The 27,592-nt window shown below is 45.9% G+C and overlaps 3 protein-coding genes across 4 annotated transcripts in view; 1 reads left to right on the forward strand and 2 right to left on the reverse strand.

The window, feature by feature from the left end:
• Positions 1 to 20,035, reverse strand: part of BLTP3A (bridge-like lipid transfer protein family member 3A) — a 34,936-nt gene extending 14,901 nt beyond the window's left edge. Inside the window, exons 1-8 of the mRNA XM_063356365.1 lie at positions 19,907 to 20,035; positions 6,001 to 6,163; positions 4,367 to 4,405; positions 3,814 to 3,905; positions 3,413 to 3,602; positions 2,829 to 2,969; positions 2,074 to 2,244; positions 947 to 1,124 (exon numbers count right to left, since the gene is read on the reverse strand). Of these exons, the coding sequence (XP_063212435.1) occupies positions 947 to 1,124; positions 2,074 to 2,244; positions 2,829 to 2,969; positions 3,413 to 3,602; positions 3,814 to 3,905; positions 4,367 to 4,405; positions 6,001 to 6,163; positions 19,907 to 19,950 (1,018 nt within the window). The 5' untranslated portion in view covers positions 19,951 to 20,035. The remainder of the gene's footprint in view (positions 1 to 946; positions 1,125 to 2,073; positions 2,245 to 2,828; positions 2,970 to 3,412; positions 3,603 to 3,813; positions 3,906 to 4,366; positions 4,406 to 6,000; positions 6,164 to 19,906) is intronic.
• The window catches only part of RPS10 (ribosomal protein S10), a 134,102-nt gene that overhangs the window by 19,089 nt on the left and 87,421 nt on the right, over positions 1 to 27,592 (forward strand). The window lies entirely within an intron of this gene.
• On the reverse strand, positions 22,504 to 27,364 carry SNRPC (small nuclear ribonucleoprotein polypeptide C). 2 transcript variants are annotated; one of them, XM_063356693.1, is made up of 6 exons: positions 27,266 to 27,364; positions 26,993 to 27,035; positions 26,405 to 26,513; positions 24,946 to 25,035; positions 24,181 to 24,285; positions 22,504 to 22,900 (listed from the first exon to the last, which is right to left on the reverse strand). In XM_063356693.1, the coding sequence occupies exons 1-6, from the start codon at positions 27,271 to 27,273 to the stop codon at positions 22,776 to 22,778; spliced, it is 480 nt and encodes a 159-aa protein (XP_063212763.1). In that variant the 5' UTR covers positions 27,274 to 27,364; the 3' UTR covers positions 22,504 to 22,775. The 2 variants fall into 2 exon arrangements, with proteins under 2 accessions (XP_063212763.1, XP_063212762.1); XM_063356692.1 differs by having other exon boundaries at positions 24,946 to 25,038.

Genomic DNA, 27,592 nt, shown 5'->3' on the forward strand with positions numbered 1-27,592 from the left:
GATTGCCACCACTGATTGATTATCATCGTGGCCAGTATTAGGGTATCAACTTTTAGAAAGCTGTATCAAAACCTTGTCCTAGGAAGGAAAAGGACAAGGGAATGTAACAGGCCAACAGTTTGTATCGTAAGAACCAGACCTAGAAGCTCAAATAGCAAACTGCAAGATCCCATTGCTTCCCAGGCCCACTACAATAACCAGCACTTGTGTTTCCAACACTTGCTGGTAAAACCAGTGAAATAAAGACAACAAAACTGAGACAAGATGTTGGTAACAGCAGGTCAGGAGACAGCCATGCACAGATTAATTAAAAAAATATTTGCAACAGTGATGGATGTGGGTAGGAGATTTTATTTTTCTTTTTTAAAGGGATGATGCATGAAAGCAAACAGTACAACTTGGATCAGAGACGGTTGTGCATAGAGAGAGAGAGGGGCACCTTTGCCTCAGAAGAGAAAAAAGTACTTAGAATTCTACCTCAGTAGGGGGCAGCTAGGAGTAAAACAGACACTAGTTAGCGAAGTCTTGCTTGAAAAGAACATGGTAGGCGGGGGAATGGTCTGTCAAAGGCGGCAAAGAATCCTTGCTGCCGTGAATGTCCTGAATACTGTCAAAGCAAACTTTTTCTCACCAAGTGGAATGATCGTGCTTTATTCCCATTGCTCAATACCAGATTGTTCCTATAGCATATCCTCTATCATTTCAACTACGTCACCAGCAACCTTGTCCACTGATGGACTTCCCCATGTTTGTACAATGGAGGTACGAAAGATTTTCCAATACCTAGTTCAGAGGTACAGAACTGATCTCTCTATCAGCCTGAACAACTGCCTATTGCCTTACTGGGTAACAGTAACGTGAAAGATGCTTGTTTTCAAGAAGAAAATCCTCCTTCAAGACCAAAAATTAATGACCGGATTAATGTTTTCCTCCTGCTCTCGGTTACCTGACTCTCGAGTGTGGCTGTCATCACAGATATGCAGATCCAAGCGCGAGATGAGGAGGTGGTACGACGACTCTTTCATGTCATGCTTATCAAAGTATTGACCAATGCTACTTGCATTCGGGCTGACTCCAAATGGCTGAGACCAGGACTGCTGGGTACTTGGAGCAGGTGGTGTGATCTATTAGAGAGACACAAGCTCGGTAAGAACTAATAGAAAGAAAAAAATAAAAAAATAAAATAGAGAGGTTATAATGCAATGTAAAACAATGCATGCAATCTTCCAGACTGCAAGGCATCAATCTATAGAAATCGAATTGGAAGTCCAGAAATCTGGATCCTTTCCTATGTTCTCACGAGCAAAACTCTTTTGCTGTGGTTCTGCCTCCTCTACATCAAGCTACCATTCATTTATCTTGAAATATGCTGTAAGACTCCTGGACAAAAAGGGCTAAATATTCCTGATCCTCCCCACTTCTATGTAATCTCACTGCACTACGTGCACAGCCCTCCTTCCCCAGAGCTTCCACCAGCATCAGCAATATTCCTCTTCCCTCATCCTTGTCTCTGAAAACATCTTTTGTCCTCTGCTCTATGTATTTATTCTGTGACGTTTCACAGAATTTTGAAAACAAAGAAAGTGGTAAGGGAAGTTCAAGGTCACTGGCAGAAGCAGCTGTTCTAAGGTTCTCGTACACTGCTAGGCTATATGTGAACCAAAGAACAATTGCAAAAATCAAGAGCTCTCTCCAGAGTAGGAGGAAGAAAACAAGAAACCCAAACAACAACAGTGAAACTGAATGCCAAATGTTTTCCCTTGAGCATCACAGCTCACTATGGTTTTATGTCATAATTTATTATACCAGAGTCCCTTCCCCCAGACTCATGCAGATAGTCGTTCAGAGACAGAAAAGATTATTTCTAGAACATATTTACTGCTTATTACCAAATCAAACCCTCCTGGGATCCTCTGCAACTTTCCACGTGCCAGGCAAACCTGGAAAGCCATGCAACTTAACACCACTTTTCCCCCCCATCAGACAGAATCTAGCCCGTGACTATGTATGAACATTCTCTGATGCTTACTGGCAATGAATCCAACTCCTTTGGTCACTTCATGACTCACTCACCTGTACAGACTCTGGTGCCAAGCTTTTCCTCTGCTGGGCAGACTTCTCCATGGCTTCACTCAGAGACTCCGCGTATTTCATCATTGCTTTCAGCTGAGAGTCTGTCAGCACCCAGAGCAGGTCATCAAGGAGAAACATCAGCTTAGATGCCATCACATTGCAATCTTTGGTCTGAAAGAGCAAGGAGGAGTCATGGATTTTAGGAATTTCAACCATATACATACATTCTTCATAATACATGGAAGCTGTAGCAGAAATAAGAGATGCCGCTCTGAAACTCATCTGAGGGAGAAATTAACTTGTCTGGTGGATGTCCACAGTACCTCCTCTGAGAAAGAAAGTAGTCAAAGCTTCCTCCTCTTTAGGAGGCAAATGGCTCACTGGTTTTAAAAAAAGAAAAAAAAACCCCAACCCCCAGATGGTTTAATATTTTTTTCATCATCGCATATCTGTTGACAGCTAAAAATAAGGCTACCAGCCTTTAATCTCCTAGTAAAGAGATGACAGCTCTCCTTGGGATGTTCGAAGGGATTTAAAAAACTTGCTCCATACATGTTACCCTCTGGGAAATAAACTGCTTTGACATTTGGTAGGAACACAGCTGCCTCCAACAGAAAACACAGAGGGATATAGCAGCTTGGGCTCAACATTTGTGAAGGAACAGAACGGCTGCTGGGGAACGTGGGAGGAAGTATGCATCATCACCGCACCAGGCAGGAAGACTGTATCCTGCAACGTATGGAGGAAACTCTCACCCTTCTCTTGAGAGAGATCTGGATCCTCCCCTGGTTAGTAATGAGTCTCAGAGGAGTAGTAACAGGATCCTGATCGCCATTGTCAGTGGCATCTGCTTCTATCCGAAGTGTCTGCCAGGTGAGCTCTTTGAACGTCAAAACCTGCCCAGAAGAAAAAACAGGAAAATGGTGAGATTTTCAACAACTTCACGGATTAAAATAAACGCTTAAAGGATGTGGAATAAATCAAGGCCACAGAAAATAGTTTGACAAGTTTTTCTTCTGTGATTCCAGTACAAAACCAAAATCATGTACCAGGTAACATCCAACCCCCTCTCTCAAATCGAGTTTAAAACCGGACAAGTCACAAGGGCATTCAGAGCTTCTCCAGTTTCATTCTCTCAGATTAGAAAAGCTCAGAGAAAGCCCCGAACGCAAGTCAGCTCTCAGCCACCCTGTTCCAGCAAATGGTAGGCAAGCTCAAACCTCCCTACCGTCACTGTGTGAGAATTCAGACAATAGCCTGATTACCCCAGAGGACTTGGGTTACGCGGGTGTCACTCTTCTGTGCACATTATGGCAGGCAACATAAGGCGACTCCTTACCTCTCCTCTCTGTGGATCTGTAATGCGGGTGAGCCGCAAGTCGCTCTGTTGCCAGTTTGGGTTGACACTGTAGCCTTGGAGCTGCCATAGCTCAAAAGAAGCATGAAAGGCCTTGGAGTGAATCTTGATGGTGATGGAATTGACAACAATAAACATCCCCTCCACGACTTTTTCAGCAAAGCCATATTCACTGCAAAGAGAAGATCTCTCAAAGTCATCACCTGTTACAATAAAAGGCCTGGCAGAGGTAAGGATACATACAGAGAGACTCCAAGGTTTATAAGCAATACTAGAACCACTTAAACCTGACTGTAGAGAGGCCAGTGGTTAACCTTCGAGAACAAGGGCCACCCATAGCTCAGTAGCATGTCAGAAAGAAATCATAGGGCTCAGGATCTGACCTTTGACCTGCAGCAAGAGCAATGGGAGACTGTCCGTTGGGTGGCCGAGGCTCTTCACATGTTCGCATCTCCACCTCCACTTTATCCAGGTACTGTAAAGGCAGAACATGGAAGCAATAAATACAAGACCAAGACTCAAGCTCAGGCTACCAGCCTTAGGTCTGAGGTTCCAGGGCAGGAATAAACAAGCTCTGGGTTCTCATGCCTCTCCAAGAGTCCCATGTGCTAAAACTCTCACACCATCAGTGCCAAGCTTGTTGGGTAATCTGAATTCCCAGAAGTGGGGGGAAAACAAACAACAAAAACGAGGCACAAGGCTGCCCTGGACTTCACTGAGAGCTCAGACCACCTCGGTCCTGCAGTGAGATGTGGGTCTCATGGGAGGTCAGCCATCGCCAAACAGGACTATTCTCAGAACTCCCCTTCCCCTATGTGCTAAGGGCCTTGAGGATTTAGGTCAAATGAACATTTGAGTGTGCACTTCACAGTTTCCCTTTGCAGGATTTTTCTCAAGTAAAGAAATAAAAGCAATGAACAAAAGAGGAAACATTACCAGGCAGATTGGGTGTGTTTTCAGCTTTGTCCACTGGATCTGAAACAATAAAGTTGAGGTTACAAGGTTACATTTTGCATTGGAAAGTTTGAGAAATCACAGGGAACCGTGAGTCCAAAGTTCTTCTCTGAGAAATGATCACAGTGACAATCCATCATGTCTCACCAAATCCAGGTCAGGCTCACACAGACAAGCGAAAAGACATTCCAGCCACCAGACCTATAAATCCAGCTTAGCTTTTGGATCTCACATATCATCACAAGTAACAGATACTCTGCAGGTCAAATTCTGATTTTTCATATTCTTTCATAGAGAACATTGTCCTTGAAGAGTTTACAATTAACTGCTGCTGTTATTGGAGTCAGGTAACACCTTTGAAGACTGTGCACAAACAAAAAATACTCAATTTATTTTCTTACAGCAACACTTATTCTGCAGTTGTCGTAGGAGGGAGAACACGTTTGTTACTAAATTAAGCAGATCTGACTCTAAAAGCAGAGCAGATCAGATGAGCAAGAGAGGCTCATTTTTATTGTCACTTGGCAGAGTAGAGACCTATTTCTTTTATAGCAAGTCTCTCTGATACACTAAAAACTTTTACATTCACGTAATACAACTATGGTTAGTACCAATTGAGATTAAACAATCTGTCACTTCATACCAACTGAAAAAGAAATAAATTTTTTTGCTCTAAAAACCACAATGAGAAAGAATTTGTAAGAGGAGTTCAGTGTGCAAAAGTGCAACTGCTTGCACAATTTCAGTGATTATGCATGTAAATGGATAACTGTGGGCGCAAAGGCTGACTGAGAGCAGAGAGTGCAGCTTTCCACATGCACTATTCACACATTTCTCATGAATGACACTTTCAACAATTAAGACTTAACTTCAGTTTGTTTTTACAATATCTCACAGCATAATTAGGCTTTCAGAGAACTGCACTCCATTTCTCTCTGCTTCCTATTCCTGTTGGAGGCCTGTGTTACTTCTTTAGCATTAAAAAGTCAGCATAGATGAAGGAAGACACAGCAAACAACTCTGGTATCAAAATAGCAGGGAATGACCAGAGATGTCTGTAAAATCCTAAGCGACATCGAGGTGATGTGCAGGGAATGATAGTTCGCTATTTTTTCCAATAGCAGCACCAGAAGGTCATCAACTAAAACTAGTATATGCAGGGTTGATACAAGCAAAAGTAGATGTAGTTAAGCTCTGGGATTCTTTGCCATAGCACGCTCTGGATGAGCAAGTGAGTCTGGACAGCATACGCAGCAAATTGCTGGAAATTCATCAGTGGCTATTAACTATAAAGACCTGACTGCTGGCTTAATGAGTCACCTGAAGGTGAGGAAGGATCGCACACACTTTTTCTGTGCTCTCTCAGCATCCTCTACCATCTGCTGCAGGCCACCATCAGGGGCAGAGCGCTTGGCAAAGCCAGCCATGTCAGGTTTCACCAAAGGGCATCTCATAGCATTCAATTAGCAAAACTCACACCTAAAGCATAGGTTTTGAGATGCACGGATTGAATCACATCATGATTCGTCATCAGAAATTCCTAAGTGACACACAGAAGCTGCCAACGGAGGGCCTCATCTGCCTCCGGGGATGCGAGCGCAGGCTCCTCTGCTCACCCTGATAGATGCCTTGTTACAGTAGACGCGAGTGATGGCAAGCCAGGTGGGCAGCTCCAGCACATTCTGCAGCACCTCTTCATCCAGCTCCAAGTTAGTCAGCTGCCCCTGCCCTTTCAACGTGCTCAGGTTGATTTTGTCTGGAGAGAGATTCTTGGTAAACCTACAAGAGAAGAAAGAGGAGACTCTAAAAACACCCCCAGCAAAGCTGGAGCTAGAGGAGCCTTTAAGAGAGCTATTTTAAGTATAAAAATCTTTGTGTTGTTTTGTTAAATGCCTTCTGACATTTTTAAACCCAGGGCATGTTGGTTGCTCCAGAAAAAAAAAAAAAAGTGTTTACACTTTGACATTTGAAGGACTTGTTCATTTGTTTTTCTTTTAATTCAAGTTTGAGAACCTCAAAATTCTTTCTAAAGCACTGGGAACCTGGAAACCAACAAAACTGCCCTAGGACAAAAACAAAGAAAAGCAAAGCAGGTCAGCAATTTTACTTCCCTCAGAAGTACCACATCAGTGGTGAAAAGTTTAATTATCTACATTTTTTTTTTTTGAAGTTTTTGACACAGGAAAGGAAAAGGTCATTAATAAATAATTTTTACGGCTGTCCCTTTAAATACCAGTCTCGAAGTCCAGCCTGTTCTTTGGTCAGCAGGTCCAAGCATGCAACCTAACTCCCCTCCCGGTGACCAGCCCAAGCTCCCGTCTTCCTCTCCTTTTGGCAGCCAGCAGCTGCTGCTCTCTCTGGTTGCAATTCCTCCTCCCAAGTGCTTCTGTTGTTTCCACCTCCCTTGCGTGCAGCCTACAATCTTCAGATGCATCCAAAATGCAACGGATGAAACAATTTCAGCAGGACTCCTCAAGAACAATGTATTCTGGGGCAAATTTGAAGACTTCTGATTTCATTAAAACCACTGTGGCCCCTAAGGAACCAGTTTAGAGGGCAGTAGACCATGGAGGCTGTATGCGTGTCAGCCATACCTCACCGGGACAGCTGTCTCCATCGAACAACCCTTCTGTGCAGAAGGGGCCATCACCAAGGGAGCGAGGCAGCTCACACCAGGACACTCCGCAGTCACAGGATTTGAAGCTGCCAAACAACTCACCCACTACTGAAGCCAGGGCTTATTCCACACATTCCTCCACGCTAATGCTAATTCTAATTCTGTACAGTGGTCCAGAAAGCGGAAGAGAAAGAAAGACCCTATTGTCAGCATAAGCAGGATTAGGCTCACAGCTAGTCACACGCTGCCATTCTCTCTCCTTTCCTGCACCAGCAGCATGGGCTACTTCTCTGTGAAAGGCACAAAGGGCATCTGGAACAAAGTCATTACTAAAAGAGGGGAGCAGGAACCAGAGCCACACTGCCAGGGTGGCAGCTGATGTGGCCACCGTAAGAGAATGAGGTGCAGTACAAAATTGGCTGAGACACCAGAGCAGCTGCTAGTCAGTCAACCCAGGGCTTCCTGGGGCAAAAGTGCCTTTCCAAAGCGAACATTTTATTAGGAGAAAGTCTGACAGACAGCACAGAGCCACTGATGCCAACCCTACGCTACTGATGCGGCAACTCCTGGAAGAGGAGGGTGGCACAAACAGCTGGGGGTTTGCCTACTACTGCTTTTTACCTTCACCCCTGCCACTGTAGAGTCTCCTGCCACCACAGAAGCCTGAGTCAGACATTTACTGTGTCATGCTGTCGTCTCCCTCCCTTGAGCCAAAGGTACACACTGACAGCTGATTAAAGACCAAGTTTATAACACACCTGTCAGCATCTCAGGCTGACACGTTCACTTTAAACTTGTTACTCCCTTTAACTGGAGGCCCTCTTGTTTAAACACACCCAGGAAGGTGGCCAAGTTCAACACTGCTTCTCAGCATCTGTACAAAGAAATAACATATTCCAGAGTGTGACACAGCAGCTGCTCCACTGGCGGGGAGATGCAGGGATATGCTGAGCATCTATAAAATTTGTGCTTGGAGTCCTGTCGCGAGCACCCAATCTCAGACACTGCTGAAAATTAGACCAAATACCTCCAGGGGCAATACACGAGCATCCTTGTCTTGCATTAGAGAGCCAGCTCTGTTGAAAGCTGTTGTAATCATGCCCACTTGGGACTGGATACTAAGAATGAAACAAATACAACCTGAACAGGTAGGTAATAAAAAGCACTTGGCACTGTTAAGCTCACAGGCTGCTGTGGGTAGTGATCAGCTTACAGGTGGGGAGAGGCTGAGGCACAGAGCAGCTTTCCCACACTTGTTAAAGCGAGGATCAAACCACAGGCTTATCAGATCCTCATCCTGGGCTAAGCATGCTTAGATAGGCAAGCTGCTTTCAGCTGGTAATGCAGAAGAAAAACATAAGAACTTGTCTAAACCAGGGCATCACCTTTATTTAGTGTGTACGTGTATCAAAAAGAACTGTAACCTAGTGAAAGGACGCTAAAGCTGTGAAACAGGACACTGGTGGAGAGAGTGGTATGAAACATGATCTAGCTAAAAACAAATAACTATTTGTAATCACCTACAGGGAGAGGCTGCAGAGATCCTGCTGAACAGGTAAGAAAACCACCATGAGTGCCACCAGACTCTACAGAAGAATCCTTTCGTGAGGCATTCTTGATGCACCAAAATGCACCATTCCACCCCCAAAGGAGATGTTACAGACCCCACTGACAATGGGACAACAGAAGCTGCAAGTTTTGTAAGCAAAAATCTAAAACTGAAACAAATTCTCTCTTTTAAACCACACAGTCAAAATTCCTGAAGGTATGTTTATTATCACGTCCCCTGCTCTCAGTTTCTCCCCCTGTAGAGGAATCCAAGCTCTTCAAATGGAATAATCTTCAAATTTAAGGTATCTTGATACATGTAATGCATGTCAGATGGGGCTTACAGGAGTAAAACAGTTGAAGTGTGCCTGTGAATTTGGGAGTTCTTAGATGCCAAATCTTCATTACTTCTTGAAAGGAACTGCTTTGGTCACTGCCAGGGGAGGAAAAAAGCAGCAAGAGCAGACAATTTTAGATGTTTGTTGGCAGGCTCGCTCCATTCATACTCATCAACAGTAACATTTTTGGCAGCATGGATTGCTGGCTTAGAGAAAAGTGAATGAAAATGGTAGCTATTAGGAAAACCGACAGTGTGGGATATTTGCACTTTTTTTTTTTTGCAACTCTAACAGACATCACATAGCACTAAGCCAGTAAACTCAAAGGACAGCACTCCTTTTGAGCTTGCCAGGATTACCATGACAAAAGTAAAACCAGAAAACCTTTTTCTGTCTTCTATAGAATTGTCGCTGCAGAGTCACAAGGGCATTTTGCATCTGTGTACACTTACACAAGCAGGCATCCATCCACACTAACAATACCGGGAGCAACTTTTCTGTCTCCGCAAGAGTCTGCCAGCCAGAAGCGGATCTGCTGCACCACAGCCCAGTGGACCATCACAGCCACCAGCATCCACAGAAGGCCTTCAAGGGACTAAAAAGTTCTTGCTGCATTCACAGTTAAGGCAGTGGGAAACACAAGCTATAACCTTATAACAGCTATAAGCCAGGGAAGTCCTGCTAGGTCAAGCCTCTGGGCTAAGTAAGCCCAGTGGTTTGCAGAGAAGAGTTTTCCCTACAGTCCGTTTCCCAGTTTCCCACTGTTTCTTACCACTTTAGACAACACGAGCATTAGGGCTCTCAATCAACATTTATAAGAAGCAGACAGATACAGTCATTAACAGCGCCATCCTAATTCCATAGCAGACTGAATGTCTCATCCTAAGGTACTAACAACTCCCCGATGATTTAAACCTCAATGCCTTCTTGGGATTTGGCCTAGAAGAATGATGTTCTTTAAGAAACCCTCAGCTTTCTTGGGCGGTTTCTGAGATCATGATTCATTTGCTCTGAAGCTCATTTCAGGTTTTAGGTGGGCAAGGCACAGGACTGTCAGTCTATTTGCTCAAACATCACCTTGAATATATGTCAAAAAATGATGTCACTACTAAAAGAATGACTGCCTGATTCATCATCTTGTATATCCAGAGGCCACAAACTCACTGATTGCAAGAGGGAATTTGGCCAAATCTGATTTCTGGCCCAAAGCCAGGCTATAATCATAAATAATAAATTTATGTTCACATTTGTAGCTGTCTGGCCACACTGTCTCCAACTGAGCAAATCCATAGACAGATAATGTCAGAAGAAGATGTCTGAAACCATAAAACTTCTTTTCCGATCTCTCTCTCTCATTACCTTGCTGACACGTGGTACAGGAACCCTCTCTTCATATGCTCAAACGAGATTTTCTGCCTTAGCTTCTTCTGCAGTTATTCAGTAATCATTGTCTATTGTATGTAATCACTACCTACAGCTAAACACATTTATTTCTATTAATATCTTTGTTACTATGGTTATTATATGTGAGAACTAATTAGCAGTACACCAGTGACCTTGATTTTACTTAATGACAAGCATCATCTATTGGCAGAAGCAAGTAACTGTACGGCTTGCAATACTAGCCACAGTTGCAGATGGAAAAATACTCAAAACACAAGTAAGCCAGGAAGGGGGTAACTTGTCAGCTGGAAGCTGAAAACAGACAAGCAATATTAAGGGGCCCAGGGAAACCGCTGCAGACAAGGTTCATGCCTTCATAAGGGTAACAGCAAGGGAAGAGATGAAGTTTTTCTGCTTTAATTTGTAACACAGATACGTAATCTAAGCAACTATGGCAGAAGGACAGAAATTAGATGTTGAAAAAACCCCACTATATTCTGGCCAATGCAATTTGCTCCTTACCCAAAATCTTTCTCAGAGCCTTGTCTGGTTAGGTTTTGGACAGGCCATTTAATGGGATTTCCATCTTCCTTGGGAAGATCTTCTACAATCCAAAAGTCTCTGTGATAAGACATTTACCCTCATATTAGGAGACAAAGAGCATGCTTACTTGGAAAAAAAGGTTCATGACTAGTAAAAGAAAAGGTCAGTGACTTCCAAATAGAGGAAAACTTTCAAGGAAGATAGCAGCAGAAGCTTTAACTGCAAGATCCATGTCCGGGAATGAACTGAAAAATAAGTATGGAGGAAATAAAACCGGGCAAGTGATCAAAACTCCTGTAAAAGTAAAAAATAGCTGCCTCGAAGTCACATAGGAAGAAGAAGTAAAAGCCCTTTCAGGAAGAAAAGCCATTTTACTTACTCAAGCTTTTGGTCTAACTGTTGAGCAATCTGCCTGGTAAGCAGGCACAGTGCTACTCAAGATTGAGAGATTCAGAGTTGCAGACAAGGAAGAGAAACACATTGAATTAGCAGAAGACTAATTTATGCACAGTATTAGATGGCATCTAGTACCAGTCTCGTTGGTATCATACCAACTTAGTATAAAGCCATTTAGAATTTAAGGGACTCTGATCAACACCAGACTAACCAGTTGTTTAGAAGATGGAAAGCACCACATATTATTGAAAAATCACCTCCACAACTCCAGCTCTACATTGCATACAGTACTAGTGTACCCTAGATATACTGGTAGGGAATAATATTTTCCTTTGTGGACAATGAGGTCCCCATGCAATAAGCCTGATGACTTTGTCCTACTTAAGTTACACAACAAACTCTGTACATGTTACCATGTAACCCGGTAACAGCCTTTAGCACTATACTGGTAGGCTCCTTATCAGGGTGCACTGATGTGCCTGTATACACATACCACCCGTGGCTTTAAATTATCAGCTTTCTGTTTTTCCAAGCTTTAACCACACTGAATAAAAGGCTGAGCCACTCAACCACCCAAAGCCAAATGCGGTTTCACATGTACCACAAAACATCTTTATGATTAGTCAGTTGTCTTGGCTCCAAGTTATCCATGGCTAAGGTTAAAAGACTTAGAAATTCAATTCAAAGTTAAACTTGCACAGGGGGGGAAAAGAAAAAAAATATCAACATTTCTAAACAGATCAGAACAATACTGAAATATTACACAAAGCAGGAACGTCATCTCACTCCTTCCTGGAGTCTGCATCCTCACTTACTTAGGTGCCTGAGGACACTTTCTTGTCCCAACCAGAAATGGCTGTTACACACCCCGAATACCGGAAAACTGCAAAGGCTCCAGACTAGGCGCGCTTCTTGCGCCACACCCACTGTCAACTGATTTGGTAGTAGGAGACCTGTAAAGCAAACCATAAACTAACCTGAAAGGAAAAAGAGGCTGGGTTTTTGGCAGGGGTTGAACTCCATCTCCCTGAGGAACTGTTTTACTATTTCTAGCTCATCGTCTGGAAGCTCAGTAAAGTTTAAATGCCAGCTGCCCCATGCTCTGAAATCTGGAATGAAAACCCTTGTCAGCTGCCAGGGAATTTCCTAAGACTAAACCTCAAGCAAATAAACAGATGAAAGAAAACTAGGAAGAAACATATAAATAAATGCACTAGTCAGAAGTCCCACTTCTCAGATTTGAAGAAGTTATTTGCCCTGCAATCCAATCTGCATTTTTGTTTCCAACCTGCAGAAAATAACAGGTTATTGCATAATTTAGACACAGCTGAGCAGCTGCAGAGGAGGTAAGAGCTCAAGGAGTCTAGAAGAAATGAGACAAGGGGAAAAGAGTCATGTTTAATGGCCCCTTTTCCTGACCCATCACTTCATCTGAAGAGTAGCTGTGGCATGGAGAGGTTCCATGCGGCTCTGCAAAACCCATCAGCAGATGTGAGGATATATCCAGCCACATTTTCCTCTTGAGCTACTGAAGGGCAATTTATTTTTGCTGCAACAAGAGTCTATTTAGCATTCCAGAAACGGCACACACTTCTCTCTCGAGCCGAGTGGAAGCGGTTGGAAAAACCTTGCATCCAGCAGCTGACACACGCTTCGTAAAATTGACAATTTGATTCTTCTGCTAAACTGCAAATAGCCACTCTGATTTTAGAGATTACTCTCTGTGAAAGGAAAACACCATGTCCTGTTATGCGTGCAGTCTCTTTTCCCACCCCTGCCTTGAACAAAGAAATGGTTTGCTGTTTATTACTTTAGTCCATAACAGCCCAGGTTTCCGTCTTTCCGTCAAGACTTCCTCAACATTAAAATTTTTAAAAGTCTAAAAAAACCCGTCAAAATGTACTAGGAGAACAATAAATTTCCAAATTACAACATTAAAGAGTTTGCATCCAGCTTTAAATGCTTTGCTAGACATAGCACATAAGAACTTAAGAGACAAACTTACTATGAGTGTTTCAGCAGTCCATACCTTGGGAGCTCGGCCTGACGGCCTGCAAAACTGCAACCACTGCTGGGAAGGAGACTTGACAAAGCTTCTTTCTTATGAATTGGCTCAGAGCTTCTTCCTACAAACTGTTTCCACCCTGTTCCCAAACCTGCTTCTATTTGCTAGTACTCACAAGGCTATTTTCAGAGCGATGTACAAACTGGCTCGTTAGTATTATCTCTACTTAACCGCTGGGGAAACTATGACACCAAGTGATGAAGTGACTTCCCCATAGCCACAGGAAGCTATGGGAAGACCCAATCGCACACCCTACCCAACACAGCCTGTTGGGCATCTCCCTTCTGTCCCAAACCCTCCCACCTTTTGAGACACATGTCCTGCTGCTCTCAGACACAAGAAGATCAAGATGTGCAGCTTAAAAATTCAGGGAGGTTGTTCACACCTGGGTTACATTCTCTCTGTATCATACTGGTGTTGGTCAAGTCCTCTTCAGCCACACCAAAACACATGCAAGCCCCTCGCAGGTGTGAGAACACAACCACATCCCTCCTCTGCTATTCTCTGCTGCTGTTTGTCCAAGTGCTGGCTGCAGGACAGGGTTATTCTGGGCTTTAGCCACCAGATTTGCTTTTCAAGCCTTCATGTTTTGGATTCCAACTTGTGTGCTTTGTGGCACTTGGGCACCAAAATATTACCTGGCTGAACAGAATCCACTGAAAAGCAGGAACAGAATGCTTTGCAGACGGAAAAGTAATAGCTTTTTTATCATCAGTTTTTAACTGCTAGGAGCTTTGTGGTTTCACGTATTTCCCATAGCTGCAACAGCTATTTTAGGCAAATTATCTTCTTCAGCAGCAGAAGTTTCCCCAATCACTGAAGGAGGATATTAAAGCAACTAAAGCCAAAATTGCAAAGAGACTCTGTCCCAGGCAAAGGTTCTCCAGAGGCCCCTTCTGCCTAAATCACTCCATGATTCTGTAGCTTCATCAGGCCATTCCCAGATGCAATTTCCTTGCTTTCCTCCCTACCCACCATGCTCTTTAAATTTCTTCCAGTTAATTTAGAACCAAGGTCAGGAAACTCAGAGAAACCTGAAGGGTTAAGTGTTAAGCGCACAGCTTAACCTGACGGCAGGTGTTTCTAAATCAGAGGGTTTCCAACACATTTTACTAACCGAATGTGCCATCACTTTGACTGTCACTGCAAGGGCACAGCTGCATCTCAGCATTCGAGCACGCAGTGGTGCCGCAAAACACTTCAGGACAAATGAGAATTAAACAGACAGAGAATTCAGACTGTATTTTCTTATAGTGATTTCCAGATTGCAGCATTTAGCCAAGAAATCTAAGCACTGAGGGGAAAGAAGTGCTCTTTGGACATAGGGAATTGCCTGCCCCTCTGTCTTGGGCAAATGATGCATATCTGATAACGTGATCTGACCTTCTGCCCAGTGCGAGACACAGAGCCCATCTCAATGATCCTTGAATGGCAGAGGTTGAATCCCAGTCTCTTTTCTGAAGAAGAACCACTTCTGCGTCTTGTCCCCACGTTTTCTGAGGAGAAGGATGGGTCCCATCGGGATAACACATCTCAATTCTGCCATCCTGGCCTCAGAGAAGCTGATACCACCAAACAGCAGGATGACCATCAGCTACAATGGCCTTTCTTTGTCCTGTCTTAGGCTGAGAGCATGTCTTTGACGATGGGGGCGAACAGAGGGCCGACGAGGCTGTGATTCTGTGTGACAAGGCTTTTAAGCACAGAGGCACAAACAGCTCCAAGACTAACAGAAGAGCTAATCCAGTAATGGTACAGAACTGGCAGGGTTCACATGGCAGAGAGCAGTTCTGGGTCTTGGAGCCAGCACTGAATTCTTTGCACATGGCACAGAAGTAGCACAACTGCCTGGAAGGGGTAATACCAAATGCATTTTTAGGGCCAGGAAGACTCTGAGATTCTTACATCCAAGTTATGAAATAACAGCCCACAGAATTCTATGTGTTCCTACCTTGGCGCACTCTGCAACACTCAGTTTTCCTAACCGCTAAATCGATCTAGAAGAAACTAAAGATACATTATAGGCTTTCCTGATATTTTCACTTATCTACTAGCAGGGGTTTTATCTGTTGCAAGGACTAGGTGCAATTGCAAATGAAAGAGGGGAGGAGTCAAGGCAGTCTTGTCCGGGATATATGGCCCAAACCACAGGGAACTAAAAAGAAAGGCTCTACTAAGGTGCAGTACAATTTATGATGATATACATAATGCTGTTTCGCGTACCTGACCTACATCTACAAGCATCAAAGTATTACATCCTGCACATGCTACTCAATTGTTTCATTTTCTAGGATTTTTTAAAATTCTGTTTCTAAAGCTCATCTTATCCAAAAAGGTGGATCCAATGCTGTGCTATAAGAGACAGTCCTGCCAACTTCTGCCATGCCTCCTCTTCCTCTGTATGACATCGGGATGGAGAAGAAAGTGACAATTGAAGGCACAATCGATAAACCTGGCTGCGCAGCCTTGCACCTGCCAAAGATAATTTGGCTTCAGCCTTCACTGGAAAGGCTGTACTGTCCAAAACGTTGCCCATCATTCAGCAACCTCCAAAACCAGGGAAAGGAGGAAACAAACCAACGAACAGAAGCAAAGCAAAGTATAAAATGACACTGAAAAATGTTGCTCCACTGTCTTAATCCCTGCCACAATTCCCAGTCTTGCTCCACAGCAAAATAGCACCTTGCAGATACTGTCCCGACCAACACATGAAACAGCAACTGAGATCTTCTGTGTCTCTTAATCCGGTGTAACAGACTGGGAACAAAACAGAGCGAAAACCCCTGTGGCACTCATGTACTTCATAACCTCAGAAATGAAGGGCCTCTGCACACGTCAGTCCCTGTTTACAAGCATGGCTCTAGCCAAGGCAAAACCACCAGCCCAGTATTCCCCTGTTTCTGTTGCGCACATCTGTTATCAACTGGGCCAGCTGCCTGGACTGGTGACTCAAGCACGACATTCTTTCCTCTGCAAACAGGTTTCATTTCCCACACGCTGGTTCTCCTTTGTATTTTCCCAGTGGTAATCCTGGTGTTACCTCAACCAACTTTTCTCTCTCATTTCTCCCCTGCTTCTTTCTCACCCTGCTTTCAGAGATTCCTGAAGTTCCTCCTCAGCTGCGGTTCACCAGAGCTCCTGTCAAATCTAGATATGCTTGTGGTCTCCTTCCCCTGCATTCAGACCTGCCCCAGAACCTCACCCCAGCTCCTCTGCTCACACCAGCTTTTATTTCTTTCAGAGGCTTCTGACTCAGTGGCTCTTTCCCATCAGCCCTTTAGAATTGAAGCAAGCAAAGCTATTATCTGATTATTTCTCCACCTAACTTTTAGCCTTTTCCAAACAGAATTACATGTTGCATTTCCTCTGGAAAGGAGGTAACATGCGCAATTAAGGTCTATTAAAGCCTATTGCTCCACGAGCTCACATGTTTTGACACATGTAAAAAAGAAAATCTCACAAAGCAGTTGTCAGATGCAGCAGTGGATAAAAGCATCCTAATGAAATTAAATAAAAATAATTTTGATAAGGATTTCTACTGCAGTGATGAGAACTTAAATCCTGAAGCGTTACATGAAGTAAATTTGGGCAGTTTGGCTTGCCATGGTTTCCCTGTTTACCAAATGGGGATAAACACCACCTTCGTAACACCTTGAGATCAAGCGTCTACTACAGCTGCACTGAGCACTATTAAAATTAATTAAATAAATAAAAATAGGGCACTTTCAAACAAAACCAGAAAGAGGTAAAGGCAAAACACTGTTCTATTTTAAAGCAACAGAGGTGCTTCCATAAATAATTACGGGCTGGTAAACACACCCAAAGTACAGCTCGTTATACAGCCTCGGAGGAGTTCAAACCAGACTCAAGTTCAAACACACAGCGAGCAGCTGAGGCTTCAGACAGCTCGTAGGGAGAGCCCTTTGTTCCAGCTGTAACGGTTTGATGGTTGGTTATAAACATTCTCCTGCAGAATCTGCCTCCCCACTACTGCAGCCATGTGCCAGTGGAGAAGAACCAAAAAGTGAAACCACCTAATCTGTTTTCTTCTCCAAGCTAAATATAGGACAAAAGAGTGAAAAGCACAGATGGTGAAAGCACTGCAAGTTTTTAGGCTCTTCTGCTCTAGGAATTTAAGCTGCTAAAGCACAACACGGGCTAAGCCTTCTGAAATACATTCATAACTCAGCTCTGTCACCGGTGGCAAAGCCCAGCTTTACAGATCACCGCAAGTGACCACTGTCATCCTATTAGACATGTGATTCACTTAATCTGAACAGTGGGTGTGAAACAACTCTCTCATATTTCCCTCATCTTGCTGTGTCTCGTGACCCTGCCTTGCAAATTTCCAGATAGAAAAGGAACAAAAACGCACCCCAGGCAGAAATGACTTCAAATGAAGACGTAACAAGAGGAACACGGAATTATTTCATATGCAAATTGAAAGCAGAAAATAAAGGCAGATTAATGATTCAGTAGCAAAATTCTTCCGGGCAAATGAGCATAGCTGAAAGAAAGACCCAAAGGGAGTGTGAAGCTGAGGTATTTGGAGGAAACAAAACCGGAACAACGTAATCTTTTTATACAACATTGAAGTGCATTCAAAATGCAGTTCTGCAAAACATCCACAATAGTTACGCAAGAGAGGGGCAGGATCAGACCAACCACCCCAAATGACAGAGTAGCTCCACCTAGTAGGTAAACAGGTAAAGTTCCAGAATTTTTTGTAACTCCTTGGCACTGCACAAGGAGAGAGACACAGGTGAACACTAACAACTGACCCAATCAGAGGGGGAAAAAGGGCACTTTCAGCAGGAATGTGTTGTAACAGTGCAAGATAAGGCACTGAAAAGCAATATTAAGTAAAAGCACCCACAAGAAAAGGGTATTTACCTAAAAAGAGAACTGTCCATAAGCAAAATGCACACCCCCTTTCATCCTAGGAGGAGTGGTACGTAGGAATAAAGCCCAGCTCTATTTCAGCCTCCATTAATAACTGCTCTCATCTACCTCTCCTTGTTATAAATACTTCAGTGCCTCCTGACAAGACGACTGAATCCATAACGAGCATGACATGCCGATTTGAGGTGGAACGAGACAGAAAGCTCAGAGATTTGTGATGTCAGGTCTAGCAGAAATTCATTTAAATTAGCGCACTGAACGGATCAAGCAGCAGGCTCTGTTACACTCCTTTTTGGTACAGCGCCTGGAAACTAGAGTACTGAGCAACTAGTGACTCAGAACCGCCGCAGACAGACGCTTTATTAAGGAGTATGACTGCTCGCTTAAAGTTTGCGGGGATTCTCATGAGGTTCCAGAAACTCTCAGGATTTACTACCAGCCTCAGAAAGCAAAGGTTCCCAGGTCTTAATTCCTTGCTCTGGCACTGACACTATGTAACCCCAGACAGGTCACTCGCTTTGTATCTGAGCTTTGCCACCAGGAAAAATGGAAAGGACTTGATCATCCACAGCTCATAAAGCACACAGAGGAAAAGCACTGTGCCTTCACCAGGATCCTCAGACACTTGCCACCTTTATATTTCATCATATTATTCTGATCTTTCAGCAATGCAGAGGGAGGATGTGCCTGCGGCCACGAGATAACACAAGAACCGCTAGCTCTCATGCAGCTTTTTTCTTTCAAAGGGGAGGGCAACTGAGGCACCAGGACTTGCCCAAGGTCAACACCCCAGTCAGTGACAGAGCCACAGCTGAAGCGGTATTCACTGACTCACAGTCTCACACATGAAGCACCAGATGATCGTCTTCCTCAATGCACCTTCTAGTGCCTTTAATGCACTTCATTGAAAATGACGAAATGTCAACGAAAATGAAAGCCCAGTGCCTGAGCGTGTGCTATGTGTATCAAGTATTACCGCATTCCTTCTCGCCCTCGGTACCTTCCACTGTTTATATTCTGTCCTCTCTTGAGCTTTTATCCACGCACACCCTCTACCAGCCGAGCAGGAGCCGCTGTTGGAGGCAGCCCAGGCCTACAACTGCCTCCAAGGGTGGACAAACGCAGACCCCAGGAACACACACCCGGCCGGCCCTTTCCCTGCACCACGGCAAGACCGGCAGCGGCAGGAACCGGTCTGGGCTGGAAACCTCCTCGGCAGCCCCGCACACAGCGGCCACCGGCCCTGAGGACGGAGGAGCCGGAGCCCGGCAGGACGCGGGCCTGAGGGAAGGGCGGCAGGGCTCGCTCCTCCCGGGCGCTCTGCTCCCCGAGCCCCACAGCCCCGGGGCCTCGGACCCCTCCGGGCCCTCGGACACTCCCCCCGCCCAGGTCCCACAGACCCTCCTCGGCCCCACAGCCTTGGGCTATCACAGCACTCCCCCCACCGGGCCCTCAGACGCCCTCCCCAGGCCCCACGGACCCTGCTCGGCCCCACAGACGACACCCCCCCCGGGCACTCAGATGCTTCACAGCCCCGGGCCCTCAGAACCCCCTCGGGCCCGGCAGCTCCCCAGCAGGGCTGCCAGCCGAGCCCCACATGCCCCCGGTCCCCAGGCCCCCCAACAGCCCCTCAGGCCCAGGCCCTCACCCACCGCCCCGCCTCAGGGCCGGGCCCTCCCTCGCCCGCAGACCCCCGGGAGGAGGCGGCGGCCCTGGCGCGGGTGCCTCACCGGGAGAGATGCTTCAGGATCTGCTTCTTGATGATGCCGGCCATGCCGCGGGGCTCAGGGCCGCGGGCGGCGGGAACCCATCGCGGCGCCGCCGCGCCCCGCCCCGCCCCGCCGCCACCGCCTCCTCCCGCCGGCCCCCGCGCGCCGCCGCCGCCCCGCAGCGCCCCCTGGCGGCCCGCGCCGCAGCCGCGCACCGGGAATCCGCCACACACGGGACCCCCCCTCGGGAATCCCTCACGCACGGGAGCCCCCCAGGCCACGGGAACCCCCCTGGACCTCCCCCCGAGACCTCCCCCCGGGACTCCCCTTCCCCCGGGACCCCATCCTCCCCCCGGGACCCTCCCTCCCACAGGACAACCCCCCTACGCACCCCTCCTTCCATGCACACACACCCCCCCTCCCCGGGACCCTCTATCCCACGGGACCCCCCAACCCAGGAACCCCACACACGGGGACACCCCCCCTCCCAGGACCTCCCCATCCCAAGAGACCCCCCAACAAGGGAAACCCCACACAGGACGTCCCCCCGGGATGCCCACTCCCACGGGACCCCCTCATCCCCCCCCACAGGACCCTCCCCCTGGACACCCCGGTTCCTCCCCCCCCCCGGTGCTAAAGGCAAGGCAAGAAGCACCAAGGAGAAGCCTGCGGGTGAGGGCGTCAGCGATTTTAAGCCCGTTTTAATTATGGGGTTTTTGCCTCTTCAATAAGGTTGTTTTGTCACGCGCTCGGGCCTGCGGTCGGAAATCCAGACATGGAACTGCTTGGTTTCACACTTCTTCTCTGTATTGCTCCTTCCTACGACTATCCCAGGTCGGGCAAAAATAAGTTTATTTAACAGAGGCACTCACACAACAAAAATAAAATGGTAAATATAAAACGATGCAGCCAGTGAAGCTGCTGAATGAAAAAAAATAATCTCGGTTTCAAGCAGTTTCTGTGCCGGTTGATGTTCGCGTTGTAACTCTGATGGGTGAAGATGATTATGGATCAGGGAGATACATTCACCTTCTGAGATATGCGCTGGTACCATCATTTCAGCTCCTTGCAACACTCCTGGTGTGAGATGTTGGCAGAACCTGTGGCGGGGGATGAAGCTGCTCCGCGATCCCTTTGCTGCCGGGCATAGGGAAGCCCCCAGCAGCCACATCCCCCGCACGGGCAGAGCTGGGTGCTGCAGACACCTATCTACTGGTTCAGTTTGTTGTAGAAACATCCTCTAACTTTTACCTCATCTCAATGTTTGTTGAATGCAGCAATTAAGTATCGAACTATTAAATATTTGATGTCTCAGCTACACCACATTTACAGGAGATTGTTGAAGGTACACAAGCTCCTAAAAAGCTTCACAGGCTGCAAGTGCCAGGGGTGTTCAGCCTGGAGAAGAGAAGGCTCCGGGGAGACCTTCCAGCCCCTTCCAGTCCCTAAAGGGGCTCCAGGAAAGCTGGGGAGGGACTCTGGAGCAGGGAGGGGAGCCATGGAATGAGGGGGAACAGTTTTAAGCTGAAAGAGGGGAGATTTAGATGAGATCTGAGGAAGAAACTCTTTGCTGTGAGGGCGGTGAGCCCCTGGCCCAGGTTGCCCAGAGAAGCTGTGGCTGCCCCATCCCTGGAGGGGTTCAAGGCCAGGTTGGACGGGGCTTGGAGCAACCTGGGCTGGTGGGAGGTGTCCCTGCCCAGGGCAGGGGGTGGCACTGGCTGGGCTTTAAGGTCCCTTCCAACCCGAACTGTTCCATGATTCTATGAAATAGAATCTCCTCTAAATGACTGGACTGTCCTGTCCCATAGCAGAGAGCAACTTGGAAAAGGAGCCCTCACAGTTCTGCTAACCAAACACTTTCTTGTAAGATGCAAATCACTCCCACGCTTTCATATTAGATGCAAATATGTCAAGAATGAGCTGGACACTTCTGCGGACTGAAATAGATGACAACCGACACGCACAGAGCAGCCGGTTATGCAAACAGAATAAATTCTTTTAGTTCAATTGGAATTGTGCACCTGCATTACATACGGCTCATCAAAACCAAAATCCTTTTAATAAACGAAAGGGCCTGGGATATGTTTTCAACAGCACATCCCTTTTTGCTAAGGAGGGAACTGAGCGTTAACAACTACTGACTCAACAACTCCAATAACGTAATTAAATGTATCCACACAAACGTCCCAGTAGCAGCAGAAAATCAGAAATGTGTTTGGCAGCATCCAAACAATTACTCTAAGAAGTAGCCTTTCAACAGCATCTCTTTGCTTCCCTCAATGGAAAATCAACATTTTAATAAATTCATCCTGTTTTGTGCTAGTAAGGTGACTTAATGTTGCAGTCTCCCCAGTTAGAGACATCACTGCAGTCTTTTCAGATGTCACTTCTTTTGGCTTTTTTATTAAGAAGGTGTATGTTTTGGAACAAAAAAAAAAAATCAAAATGCAGATGCTAATACATTTCTAAATTGGTATGACATGAAAAAGAGAGACTACCTAAGGACTAAAGAGAAAAAAACACTGAAAAATTCTGTGCAAGACAGGTAGAGAGGGAACAAAGAAAACTGACTGCCAGGCAGAAAACCCCCACACAGAGCAAGGCTCAGATTCTCCATATGTAAACCAGCATCAAATGTTTTATTGTTGTGTTTTATGATTCAATGGGGGGAAAAAAAAAAAAAACAAATAAAAAACCAGCAAAAAAACCCAGAGCAGGTACAAAAGCATCAGTCCAGTGTGCATCTAGGTCAAACCGTCTGCAATCTGAAGTGACAGCAGATCTGCTCTACACACTGCTTTAATACAAAATCCTAGGGACATAGGTCTATGGTATTTTATCATGTGGAAGATCGTAACACGAAAAAGAAAAGGTAGCGCCACTTCCACCTTTATCTGTCTGGACGGGTCATTCCCGGCCTGGTTGGCACCATCATGGGTCTGGAGGGTGGTCTCATCATTGGCGGCCCTGGCATCATGGGCATGTGTCCTCCCATGGGTGGCCTCATCCCTGGAGCTACGAGGGGAAAGAGAGGACGTTAGAGAAGAGCTCTCAGAAGCAGCAACAGCCAAATCACACCAATACGGCGTGCAGGTTTCCCTCTGCCACCCTCCAAGGAACTTTCATTTTAGAAGTGTTGTAAGCTTTGATCTGGAAGCTGGCTGAGATGGATTACGTTTCCCTGAAGGATATCAGCAATTAATAAAGAAAGAACCAAGTTCCCAGGTTATATGCTCGCTTTTGACAATATTCACTGTTAAAATTATTTTCAACCACTCAAAAGTGACACTAGCTTAATTACTGAATTGGAAAAAAGTATGAAATCATCCAGTTAAGCGTGTTAAAAAAAAAAAAAAAAAGACTGGTGTACTTCTTACAGCCGAGTAACAGCATTATCAAGGAAAGCAGGTGCTCCACTAAAAAGCATTGAAATAATGGTTTCCATCCAACTTCTCCATTTATTTTCAGGCAGCCACTACATTGCCTAATATGGCAGATTATGCACGTATTTTGTGCCTTTAAAAAACACTTAAAGAACAGTTTCTACCAGCAAGACAGTAATTGCAAAGACACTTCACTACTTTTAGTGTGCATGTGTGTATTCCTCTAGATTTGTTCCAGTAACTGCTTCAATAAGACGTCCTCTGAGAATTCTTCAAATGCCAGTAAGCTCAAAAGCAGAATAGATCAGAGACATTTTAGTTTGCCTTTGCAATTCTGGAAAAATACCTTTTAAGGCACTTAGTTTCTCTGGAACACATTATCTTGAATCATTTTAAATAATAAAATTCATCTAGTGCTGAAATGTACCCCTTGTGCAAAAACGTAAGCATTACAAACACAGAATTCATAAACAATTAAGGACTGTACTGCTAAGACTAGAGGTAGAAAAGCTACAATTTACCAGAGCGTTAATTTCAGTTGTACAGAGGGACTAGTAACTCCCAACGAGTAGTAAAGGAACTTTAATTAGCAGCTGTAAGACGGCTTTATGTCTCACCACACAGAGATAATGCACCAGCAAACGCGCGTACGTAGTATATGCAAACTGAAATAGTTCCACAGCTTGACACTTGGGGCTGTCCATCAGGCTGCGTCTAATACGATGTCTGAAGTGACGCAAGCTATAAACTAGAGCGCATCACTACAGCTACACCCAAGCACTGCAGCTGCTTCACATTTTCCGCTGCGTTCCTTTCACAACTCTCTGCTGCCCAGCAAGACAGAAAATATAACCCAAGCATCCTGCAAACCAGACCGCGCAGTTACAGAGATTTACCCATTTCCAGACTTACCAGGTCCAACCGGCATCATTCCTGGTGGGGGTGGGCCCATCATTGGCATCATTGGCGGGCCACCCATATGAGGGGCCGGCATCATGCCAGGCCGCGGGGGGCCAGCTGGACACAGATACAGATTGGTTACGCATCTGGCTGCTTTCACATTCAACAACCACGTACAATGCAAAACAGTTGCTAATTTTTATAATAGCAATAAAGGCGTCTTAGATTGTTTTACAACTGTCTGCCTTCATTTTCAGTTCCAGCTCTGACTTCAGGCGCCAAAAAGTGAACTGGAGAAAAAAATATTCTAGCTCTTATTTCAACTTTGCATACGTAATGCACACGAGTACCACTTCTCCAACAGCAGGACTCTTATACAGAGCTACAGAGGTCTCTAATAGAGACCTAAGCAGAAAGGGATCTCAGCCATTTGCCAGCTGAAGTGCAAAACGTCATCAATCCTATTCTATTCAAAGAAAACAAACACCAAACCAAAACACAACAAAACCCCATGCTGGAAGGTTTAATGAAGCTATCTATATGAGCAGAAATGAGGAGGCACACATTTCTATTAATGTACTCAACATCACTAAAACAAGACAAACTAGAGGTTAAGATGGTTGTGAAACACCCTTACAAAGCATTCTCTACATTTTGATATTCACAAGCTCAAAACGTCTTAGCTTGATTTCAAGCTAAAAGGACTTTTCTCTACAAGTCCAGGAAACATGCAACACAGCTTCCATCCCAGCTAAAACCCGCCCAGTTCAGACTTACGGATGCTGGGAGGAGGTGGTATCATGGCTCCTGCGGGAGGTGGTGCCGAGAACGGTGTAGGTGGAATTTTCCCTTGCTGAAATGCAGCCGCTACATTGGGGGGGAAAAGAAAAAAAAAAAAAGGAAAGAAAGAATCCCAGGAGAAAAACCAGTTACTAGGCTCAGGAAGGTCCTGCGTCAATCTTCCGTCTCATGCCACACGGTCATGTCATGCTGCGTGCTTGGTTGTGCTAACTCTGGAACAAATCCCTGGTTTATGCTGCTTGTCATGGCGGGAGCACCTAATATTCTTGAAGATAATTATTATAGTAATTACTCCAGCTGAGACTAGACAGCTCCTTGATGAATTTCACACACCGAACAGGAAGGCGGATGGGAGAGAAAACACATCACGTGATTTGCAGCTGCAACTTTCACCTGGGATCGTTAGGGAAAGACATGCTGTCCTGAAAATGGTAATAAGGCAATGACTGAAGTAGGTGACAAAAAGCATGAAAAACACTTTATGTGAAAGGGAAGAGAAGAAATTCAAAAATATTGGAATTGACTAGGAAGGCAAAAGAACGTGAAAGTTGGAGGCATTGCAAGGAAAATGGACACAAGGAAATGGAATGAAACTGCATCAGGGGAAGTTCAGATCGGACATGAGGAAAAGGTTCTTCACTGTGAGGGTGGTTGGTCCCTGGAACAGGCTCCCCCAGGAAGCCCCCATGGCCCCAGGTCACGGCCCCAGGCCTGTCAGAGCTCGGGGAGCGTCTGGACAATGCTCTTTGTCATATTTGTCAGTTTTAGTTAGTCCTGCGAGAAGCGGGGAGTTGGACTCAGTGATCCTTATAGGTCCCTTCCAACTTGAAATATTCTACAATCTAAGGAAAGTTGCCACAAAGTTAATCTGGCATTTGTATTTCTTCTGACAGGGAAAGCGAGAGGAAGAGAACCCTATAAACTGACAGAGGAAACACTTCACTTTATTCAAGCCTTTAATAGTAGGAGGAAAAAAACCAAACCAATATCCCTAAAGAACTGAGGGCAACTAGAGCATTTTTAAAAAAATGCAAAAATACAATATGTCCATTTTCCTATTTTTTTGATTTCTTGTTCATGCTCTTTACGTAAACATGCTACTACCAAAAAGCAAAAACATGTTGTGTGACCTTGTACAACATCCCTAGCAGTGTTAAAGGCAGTGGGTGGTATCTACAGTCCTCTCAACCACAGCAAGGCAGTAAATGCCTTGCAAAAACTGCTTGGGCAGAGCCCCATCTCGTACGTGGAACCCACATGCTGATGAGTTCAAGACTCAGATTCTAAGCGAAGTTTTCGCTTACGATTCACAGAGAAAAGACTCATCAGGGAACTGAGGAAGAATCGACAAGGAAGAGCAGAAGAAAAGCAGCAAAAGGAAAGACAGGGGGAGTAACAGGAGAGCAATCACGGGTCACAGAAGGATTCGCCTTACTTGTTTTATCAATCAGGCTCTGAGCTTGTTCCTCCATCCATTTTTGATAGTAGTCTTTCACGTTCTCTTTGTGTTTTCGGCCACTGCAGTGGGTTTTTCTCACGGAGGGCTGAGAAAGAGCAGGTAAACCCAAAGCTTACATAATATCACATAAACTCAAAGTTTACTGGGAACTGTTGTGAAGTTTTAAGCCCATGCAATTTAGCAGTATAGAGCAGGTTGGTTTCTGTGCCCAGTCAGAGGACGGGTGATGCGCAAAACCTTTGCGTACAAACTATAGGTGCTGAGACTCGGCATTAGGTAAAAGAGGTTGCCCCGACACCCACCCAGCTGCCTCCGACTAACTCACCACAACACTGAGAGGCAGCCACCAGCACAGGCTGCCCTTAAGCGCCAAATGTCAGCGACACTCAAATTTCTGCCCTCGTCGTTTCTTTTTTAGAAAGAAGCCGGGGAAGAAGGAAAGGAGTTGGGAAGGAAAGGAGTCAGACGAGTAGGACAGTGCAATACTTCAGGGAGCCTGGCTTTAGTCTAGCTAAGATTCATTTTAACGCACTCGAGGAGCGAACGCAGAGATCCGGTGCTTACCGAGTCATGGGTGAGGTACGTGTCACAGTAGTCACAATAAAACCTGCAGAGGGAAAACTCTGGTTATTAAGAAAAACCCCCCGCCCCTCGCACCGGGTGGAGGCCACGGCGCCGCCCCGGCCAGGCTGAGGCTGAGCCCGCCCCCGCCCCACAGGCCCGAACGAACGCCAACCGCCCGCCGGGGCCGCCGAGCCACGGCGGGGGGCCGCCGGCCGCAGGGAGCCCCCACCCCGGACCGGGCCAGGCCCGGCCTCCCGCCACCGCCGCGCTCACTTGGGCATGGCGCTCCCCGCCGCCGCCGCCGCCGCCGCCGCCAGGAAGTGACGCAATCACTGCGCGACATCTTCCACCCCTTGACCTCCGGCGGCTGCCGTATAGCGTCATCGCGCGAGGGCCTGCAAAAAAGGGGGAGTTACGGAAAAAGCGTCATTTTGGGACGAACCCGCCCACGGCGGGCCTTGCCCCGCCTCCTCTGTGTAGCGCCACGTGACGTCACATAGCCCCGCCCACGGCTCATTTACATACATCAACACGCGCGCGCACCGCCTCCATCTATGGCAGCGCGCGTCTGTGGGGGGGATATGCAAATTAATCCTTCTG

This window comes from Chroicocephalus ridibundus, chromosome 20 (assembly GCF_963924245.1).
Source record: "Chroicocephalus ridibundus chromosome 20, bChrRid1.1, whole genome shotgun sequence".
NCBI classification, from domain to species: Eukaryota; Metazoa; Chordata; class Aves; order Charadriiformes; family Laridae; genus Chroicocephalus; species Chroicocephalus ridibundus.

Bases quoted from the DNA above. Each gene is read 5' to 3' on its own strand.
- SNRPC (XM_063356692.1), bottom strand. The intron at 25,039-26,404 runs GTAAGGCGAATC...TCCCCCCCAATG, and splicing joins GAGCCTGATTGATAAAACAA to TAGCGGCTGCATTTCAGCAA. The intron at 24,286-24,945 runs GTAAGTCTGAAC...ATCTGTGTCCAG, and splicing joins ACCACCTCCTCCCAGCATCC to CTGGCCCCCCGCGGCCTGGC.